The 9,009-nt window shown below is 46.8% G+C and overlaps 2 protein-coding genes across 2 annotated transcripts; both read right to left on the reverse strand.

The window, feature by feature from the left end:
• Nucleotides 1-963: 963 nt before the first annotated feature.
• Nucleotides 964-1,880, reverse strand: LACBIDRAFT_324457 (uncharacterized protein; the record flags this gene model as incomplete). Its single annotated transcript, XM_001877922.1, has 4 exons — nucleotides 964-1,266; nucleotides 1,298-1,313; nucleotides 1,369-1,590; nucleotides 1,834-1,880. The coding sequence occupies 4 exons, from the start codon at nucleotides 1,878-1,880 to the stop codon at nucleotides 964-966; spliced, it is 588 nt and encodes a 195-aa protein (XP_001877957.1).
• Nucleotides 1,881-2,685: 805 nt separating this feature from the next.
• LACBIDRAFT_314236 (uncharacterized protein) lies at nucleotides 2,686-2,871 on the reverse strand (the record flags this gene model as incomplete). Its single annotated transcript, XM_001877923.1, has 1 exon — nucleotides 2,686-2,871. The coding sequence occupies one exon, from the start codon at nucleotides 2,869-2,871 to the stop codon at nucleotides 2,686-2,688; it is 186 nt and encodes a 61-aa protein (XP_001877958.1).
• Nucleotides 2,872-9,009: the final 6,138 nt, after the last annotated feature.

Genomic DNA, 9,009 nt, shown 5'->3' on the forward strand with positions numbered 1-9,009 from the left:
CCGAGGTATAAGGTATAAGAAACTCCGTAAGTTGTTTCAAACCTATCGAAGCGGATCGAAAGCGAGAGGCCCACAACCATGTCAGAGGAAAACCGGTAAATCTTCTCCAATAGTACGAAAGGCGACTTGGTGAGGCTTGCAGGGGAATGCGATGAGTATTCTTCATTCTCGAGAGGTTAGTTCAACAGCCAGCTGTTGGTCGATTCGTTAGCGACACGATCAACATGAGAAAGACGCGTAGATTTACCGGAAATTCCACGGATGCTCAAATGAGGTGATCTCCAGCCACTTTCCCGATGATGCTGCACATTTCGCGTAGAGGAATCTGGGCTCATTGAGCCTTCGCAGACGGTGGAGAACCCAGGGTGATTTCGTGAGACGTATGACTCGAACACAATGCGACGTCTGACAGGACGCCACCCTGTCCGGAGATGTCGGACCCCTGCGCATGCGCACCATGCACAAGAGAATTTGGAAATGGGTTTCGCCGGGACGACATGCATGTTCGACGATATTGAACCGGTCGTTCATCATCCAGCTCCAATCGAATTGATAAGGCTGAGATATAGAGAACAGAACAGATTGGCTGATCTCGTCCTTCAGCAACTCTCAACCCAACTCAAAAGCCAACGAAGGCCCACCGCCAGGACTGAATGTGAAGAGATGGCTCCAGCGTATAGACGGCAATCCCAGTGAGTTATGATGAAGCACGACGATGATTCCACAGCAGAAAAGCAGGTCCCAGTAGCCGTCCCATCCTTCAAAACAGCAATGAATCCAAGTTGAAGGAGGAACGAATCTAAAGGCTGGATCCTCACGCCAGAGAGAGCTCCGAGGGTGAGAAGTCTCTAGATGGCGGTCCTATTGAATTGGGGGTATGTGGGATGCTGCAGGTTTCATCCGAAGTGTGGATGGCAAGATGGAAGATGATGGCGATGGGTTTCTATTGTCGTTGACACTTCTTCATCCGAAAGAATGGAGCAACCTGTACTTTGGGTCCTTGTAGTTGCCGCTTAGACACACGGCAAACAACTGGCAGAACGCGATGTTGGTGAGGAGTGGACGCAGAGGGTTGGGACGTTCCGGGGTGATGAGCGGAGGTTCTGAGGGTGTGTTGATAGTGGGTGGGGTGGAGGATCGCGTATAGGAATGAAGTTTTTGGGAAGCTGTTCGGGATCGACACCCCGAAACGTATGCGCGGAAATGGCAGGAGACGACAACAGCGGAGGAAACCCAGAGGGTACCCCCCAAGAAGCCGACTGGGGCCTGCAGAGAATGCGACAGATGCTCTTCGGACATAATACAAGAGCCAGCTGTCGGTCGATTCATTAACCACCAGACTAACATGAAAAGGAGGTGCATACTCACTGGAACCTCCATGTAATGGGCTGATTTCCAGCCACTCTCCGCAAGCCGTTGACGTTCCGCGTAAAAGGAACTGGGTTCAACGAGCCGAACACCTTCAAAGATCGCGGATGCTTTGGGTTGTTTTCAAGGCAACCTAACGACGATGGAAGGGTGTTCCAAAGGTGACGTTCGCCTGGCCTGGCGAAGATTTTGAAAGCATGATTGAGAGAGAAGAACAGACTGCTGGGAAAAGTGGGTGAGTTGAGCTCGTCGAAGTCAGAAGGAGGGCGCAAAAGAGGGGGGGAAGGGAAGAAGGAAGAGTACAAGTGAATTAAAGAAATGGGAGGGCAAATCCAGGTAAAGGAATCGCAAACGAAAGTGAAAGTGCAGTAGGACGACGGGGTTAGTCGAAGACGAAAGCGTAAGAAACGCGGAGAAGGGACCAAAACTGAGATCGAGGAGGTCGAAAACGAAAAGGACACCCACCTGCGCGAAGTCTGAAAGCGCATAGAGTCGATCTTGAGCTTAAGCATCGGAATCCAAAGTTAGGCCGACTGGATAAGGATGTCGAACAAGCGTGACGCTGGCCATTGTGCATCTTCCGCTTCCGAAATCGAAATCGTTGCAGAAGCCCACTCCCAGTCGGCAATCCACTCGACCCACCAGCACTCCCCTCAACGTTATCCTACTTCCTCAACACCACGAAACAAACAGCAAGAACCCGATGGTAAAGATCGCACGCAAGACGCCTAGCAGAACTTGGGTCCGCTGTTTACTCGCTTTCATTTGAAATTTGAGCAGGGTCGGTTCTTCGGCTGGTGAGTCGCCCAAAGCCTCCTCATCTTCAGGCTCCACCCCCTCCACGCTACTTGCAGCCAACGCAAATGGTTGATCCGCATTCGAGGTATTATTATTCGTCGCACTGAGGGCTTTTGAAGAGTACGCAGTAAGAGACGAGCGCTCTGAAGGGAAGGCGGGTGTAGAGCCTGGAAAGCAATCGGACCGGCGGAAGGGGGTAAGTCGCCTGATCGAGGAACATATGAGTTGTCTGCGGTTCGGTCAACGATGCGCCTTGTGGGAGGTGGTGAAAAGTTGTGATGATTGGCGCTGAAAGAAGGTCGATGAACCCGGGTGGTAGGAGCGCCGGCTGGTCTGGGGCTGATGGGTGGTGTTGGCCTCGCAAGTGGATGGTAGTGATGAGTGTTCGACAGGAGAGTGGTGGGTCCTCTGCTTGCACAACGGGGACGATGTACAAGGATGGTTACGTCGCAAACCTGTGGCATGTCGTCCTCCCGATCGCCAAGGCCTGCCCGAAAACACGGCAGGAATGGCACGGCATCAAATGGCGAACACGAGTTGGGGAGACGTGAGGTAACGTCGAACAATCTGCTTCGGATATGCAGGGCTGGAAGGAATATAAAAGCCCAGGTGTATGGAGCGGGGTATTGTGGGTGAAAGATGGCAGCACTGCTGTGGGGTTTCGTAGCTTTCGGGTGAGGTGATCCTGCACATTGTAATGGCCATACTTGGAGGCCCAACTAACTGCCACGTAGCAGCACGTTGCGGGGCTTCAAAGAACTAACATCAGAAGGCGAAACCAGCAGCAGGGATGGCAAACGTACCTCAGTAATCCAACCCGGCTCCAGCTATCAGATGTCCTCAGGCGAACTCGGAAAGGCGAACGGATCACTAAATCATCATACTGTGAGGTCTTGAGGGGGCGGAGCCAATGAGAGCGATAGCTGGCAGCCCTGTAGTCCGCGCGACGTGTTGAATGTGTTGGTCGAGATGGTGGTCAAGATCAAACCTGGGTCAAATTGTAAACATGACGTCGGATGTTGGTCACGACGAGCACGTCTCTTCTTTGACCTCTGTCGTTCGTTGCGAACAAGGCTCGCTTTGGAATTTGTGCTCATTATGAGCTGCTGCTCTAGGATGTTGGCTTTTCTGGCCTACGCTATCGCCCTTTTGTCTGGTGCTCTAGGTATTCTTGCGAGGGTCAGGAGTCTTTCTATGGCGACTCCGATACCAACATACCATCCAGTAATGTATTTCCGTCCCTCTACCAATTGAACTCTTATCAATCCTCTCGTTAGTCGTCAGATTTCAGCGTAGTCCCTGTGCAATGATGCCCAGAACGCAGGACTTCCTCGCCCCAACGCCATATTCGTAAATGACTTCTACCACCCGTCACGCTGTCTACGCACGACCTTCGAATATATATTCGATAAGGCTTCAATTTCGTTGGGGCTCAGCCGCCCCCTTCTGTTGCACTTCCGTCTCTTGAAAACCCATGGATTCGCATAAGAACGGTAAATTGTTCTTTGCTGTTCGCTATCCGTTCCGCTCACTATTATGACACCCAAAATTAGGGCCTTTGAGGCATCGTAAACCGTGGACTATATTTTTACTCATGATTGACGGGAAGTTTGACGGCGACCAAACGGCGACTCGTCAGCATGCTGGCGGCGATCATTTGATGACATCTACAGATGGTTCCCGATTTTTTGACGGTCTCTCTCTATATAAAATGCAATCTGGATAACCTAGGCATCGAAAGGACGAAGGTGGGCGCTACGGGGGTAACATCCGAGACCTCCAACCACGCCACTGTACTGCCAACTTCAAACCCCACTCAACAAACCCAGGTGCAGCGGATGATCGTGGCTGATCGTTGAATCCCTACTATCAAGTGAGTACTCCGCCTTTTATCATTCCAAGATGTTGTAGACGTATTGCTGAATCGGGCGTCAACGTAAAGATGTCACGGCGCGAGTTTGGTGTTTCTTCATTCAATCCTGAGCTCTCGCTGATGCTCTTTTCGGCCAACTTTGTTTGAGACTGGAACCCGCCTGGCGGCGTGATGTTGCCGACCGATGGCAGGATCACTTCGTCATTCCTTGCCAGAGGTTGATGGCTGAACCGTGAACGAGCCAAACGTCGTCAGAAATTGTTGATGGCTTCCGGCGAATATAGACTTCATGGAGGATCGCCGTGGGGAGGTTGCGGTGTGGCCGGCCTGAGTATGGACTGCGCACGGTGACCCCCATTGCAATTATCAATTCTTTTAAAACTCACATCGTTAATATTACGAGATGCATAGAGCGTGTTGCTCAAATGGAGTTTCGTGCAGCAGAAAGTCGAAGCGGTTGTACTTTGCGTCTCAGTTTCAGTTGTTCCGGTCTCACGACTATCCATCCTGATTGGGAAACGGCGTTGGTCGAGTGTAGAGTGTAGTAAACGGCTCAAACGCCGCAGTGCTCCTGTAGGATTAAGTGATTGTCTAGGTGATGAAGCAAAATGAGCTCTCCGCCCTCCATAAAATACCTTCGTGTATAATGGGTAACAAGTTGAACTTGAGAGAGAAGCGCTTCCGGCGCCTCTCGAGTGGGCTCACATGATGACCTGCCCTCATCATGAGGCGATGCAACCGCAACCGCATCTTGGCGCCTCTCGTCTTTCTCATCAACCACCATCACCATGAACGTGAACATCGCTAGCAGCACCAACAGCACCGACAATATGTTTGGATTGGATCCCGGAGCGGGCGACTTTCTGCGAGATTGCGGCAGAGGTGGTCTTCAGGCGCTCGAGATTGTCGCTATGTCTGAGAATGTTTTCTCGCCGAGTTTGAAGGTGGCTGTCATCGACACCTTGGCCATCATTGATATCACTAAGGTTTGTAGTCCTGCTTCACCTGATCTGCTGCATCTATCTAATGGTTGGAAATAGAAATTTAATACCAATAAGAAAGCCTGGGCTGAGTTTTCAGAGAACCTCATCACACAGGTCGAGGAGATTATTCAGCATACCTGTCATTATGGGAAGGATCACGTTCCGCGTGCTTGGCAATCAAGTCTTGAACATCTTAAAGGGTGCGTGATTTGACAGATCTCTTGCTGATACCATTTGAAACTGGGAAACTCATCAGAGCTTTGAACTTGTTAAAAGAAAGAGTCGCGAATGTTCAACATTGCAGCCAGTCGAGGAGACTTCCCAGTTTTTTGGAGGATATGGCATACATTGAGGAGTTCAAAAGGAAGTTAAATGAAGCCATGGGTGCTTTCAATGTATGTAAATTGTTCCTATCACTTGGTTGACTCACTATTGCCCAAGGTTCAGACATCTCAGATAATTGAAGAAAATTCAAACAAGACTTGTATGTCAAATTATCTACTTTTTTACTCCACCATAATCTTTTTGAAACTTACACAGGGATTTATACCAGCACAGAGACTGAGGCTACAGTAGCCAAACAATCTAGTGAGCTGATTACCCTTCTAATCTTCTTTTTGATTATTCTACATATACCCCTTTCCCAGTGCATCAAGTAAATATTTTGGCAGGAGCACAGGATATTCAAATGGACAATGCTGTAATTATTGCTGCAAATACTGTGAGTGAAGATGTTCATGTGAAGATTCATGCTAATGTGCACATGCAGGTCAACTACAATAATGATGGGGAAATTGCATGCAAAATCAATGAGAGGATGGAAGAATCAAAGGTAAGTTATGTCAACTAATTTCTTCACAACTGATATTGAATGTACTACTAGAAAAATGAATGGTTGAAAGAATTGAAGGCTCCATCACATAAGCAAAGGGAGACATGCATGCCTGGCACTTGTGTAAATGTGCTCAGAGACATTGAGGCATGGCTTCATGATCTTAACATGCCAAATATTCTCTGGCTATCTGGAAGTCCTGGTTCTGGAAAGACAACAATTGCTTCAACTGTTGTTGCTGACTTTGAATCTTTCTCTGGGCAATTCTTCTTTCGCCGTGATCAGGCTGAGTTTTGTGATCCAGATAATCTGTGGAGGCATCTTGCTTTGGATCTTGCACTAGGAAACAATGCTCTAGGGAAATCTATCGCTAAGGCATTAGAGACACAGAAAGCTAACATCAGAGGTCTTGATATTTCTATGCAGTTTGAGCATCTCATTGTTAAACCAGTTCGAGAGGTGTTTCAAGACACTGGAACACCTCTTCTTATTGTTATTGATGCTCTTGATGAATGTGACCAGTATGAGAAGCTTTTACCTTCATTGAAGTCCTGGTCTTGGCTGCTTCCCAAGTGTCTGAAAATTTTCATCACAAGTCGTCGCTATCTTGCTATTCAGGGAACACTGGATTCTGTTAGCCAGCATATTGATCTTCATACTGGGGATCAAGTTTCTGATCAGACCTCTCAAGATCTTGAGCTTTACTTTACTACAAGATTCTCTCACATGACTAGATTGCAAACATCACTGCATTTGGATTGGCCTGGTCCAGATAAAATTTCCTTTCTTGTAAGGAAGGCTGCTGGCCTCTATATCTGGGCTAAATCTGCAATGGACTTTATTTTGCACAGAGGTGGTGACACTGAAGAAAGGTTGAATGTCATTTGCTCTGACTCTGGGGAAGGCATTGATGCTATTGACACCTTGTACCAGCACATTGTTTCTGTTGCTTTCCAAGGGTTAAGAGAAGCAGAGAAAAGTTCTTTATCATCAGTTTTAGGAGCAATTGTTATTGCAAAGAACCCACTTTGTGCAAGTGATCTTGAACAGCTTTTGGGAGTTCAAGGTGTATTGTTGATAGTTAGCCAACTCAGCCCAGTACTGTTAATCAGTGATTCTGGCCATTTGCAGATCTGTCATCAGTCATTTACAGATTTTCTGCTTGACCAAAAGCGCTCTAAGGCTTTTTGGGTAGATGCTCAGAAGCATAGTCTCTGTTTTGCTGGATCTTGCATGAAATATATGAGTGCAAAGCTCAAATTCAACTTTTTTGATCTGAAAACATCACATATTCTAAATAAAGATGTTCCAAACCTGATGGACCATATTAGAAATGTGAAATCTACTGCTCTAGCTCATGCAAGCTACTTCTGGGCACTTTATCTGCAAACATATTCTGATGAGGTATTGCAAGAGGAGATAATAGTTCAGATGGAGGATTTTTTGATGAACCATCTTTTACATTGGCTAGAAATTATGAGCCTGATGGAGGCTGTAAATCATGCCGCTCACTTACTGCTGTTGACTGAAAATTGGTGCAGTGTAAGTGTCTTATGAAAATATACTATTATGATGCTGATATGAACAAATCAAATGTAGGCATTGAAGCCTAGTATGTCAGAGTTTGCAAGTGATGCAAACCAATTTATAATGACATTCTTTGAGCCAATATCTGAATCAGCACCACACATTTACATCTCAGCACTGCCATTTGCACCTCAAAATTCTAAAATATGTCTGCATTTCATGAAATGTTTTGTAAAGACTTTGACAATTGAGAATGGTCAGATGAAGCAGTGGCCACACAGGTGCCTTCTCAGAATAAAGGGTAGTAGTGGTCCACTTGCATATTCACCTGATGGCAGGCACATTGTCTCTGGATCTGATGAAGGAGCTATTCATATCTGGGATGCTTTCACAGGCCATAATGTTATGAAGCTTGAAGGCTATGCTGACCATATTACTTCAATTGTATATTCTCCTGATGGGAAACACATAATCTCAGGATCTTTTGACAAGACAATCAGAGTGTGGAATGCTTTGACAGGCCAGTGTATCATGGGTCCTGTCAAAGGCCATGATGATTGGGTTAGTTCAGTTGCATTTTCTCCAGATGGTGGGCACATTGTCTCTGGATCAGGTGATAAGACAATCAGAGTCTGGAATACTCTGACAGGCCAGTGTGTCATGGATCCTCTAAAAGGCCATGGTGGTGGTGTTAATTCAGTTGCATATTCTCCAAGTGGCTGGCATATTGTTTCAGGGTCCTCTGATCACACAGTCAGAATCTGGAATGCTGGAACAGGTCAGTGTGTGATGCATCCACTCTTTGGTCATGATGATGTGGTCAACTGTGTTGCATATTCTCCTGATGGAATGAATATTGTTTCTGGATCTTATGACAAGACAATCAGAGTCTGGGATGCTTCATCTGGTCAGAGTGTAATGGTTCTTTATAGAGGCTCTGACCCCATCCAAACAATAGCTTTTTCTCCTGATGGCAAGCACATTCTGTGTGGAACTACAAACCACATAATTAGACTGTGGAATGCTCTGACAAGTCACTGCATGTTAAGTCCTCTTGGAGATGATGAGGGCTCAGTTGATTCAGTTGCTTTTTCACCCGATGGCAAGCATATTATTTCTGGATGTGGGGATATGATCAAAGTTTGGGATGCTCTGACAAGTCACACTGAGATAGATCATGTAAGAGGCCATGACAAGGCAATAGGATCAGTTGCATTTTCTCCTAATGGCAAACACATTGTCTCTGGGTCTAATGATGCAACACTCAGAATTTGGGATGCTCTGACAGGTATAAGTGTCATGGGTCCACTTAGAGGTCATGACAGGGAGGTTACATCAGTTGCATTTTCTCCTGATGGCAGATATATTGCCTCTGGATCTCATGATTGCACAGTCAGAGTCTGGGATGCTTCAACAGGTCAGTGTGTCATGGATCCTCTCAAAGGCCATGATCAAGAAGTCATTTCTGTTGCATTTTCTCCTGATGGTAGATACATTGCCTCTGGATCTTTTGATAAGACAGTCAGGGTCTGGAATGCACTGACAGGGCAGAGTGTGTTGGATTTTTTCACAGGCCACAATAATCGGATTTATTCAGTTTCATTTTCTCCAGATGGCAGATTCATCAT

This window comes from Laccaria bicolor, genomic scaffold (genome assembly GCF_000143565.1).
Source record: "Laccaria bicolor S238N-H82 LACBIscaffold_5 genomic scaffold, whole genome shotgun sequence".
Taxonomy (NCBI): domain Eukaryota; kingdom Fungi; phylum Basidiomycota; class Agaricomycetes; order Agaricales; family Hydnangiaceae; genus Laccaria; species Laccaria bicolor.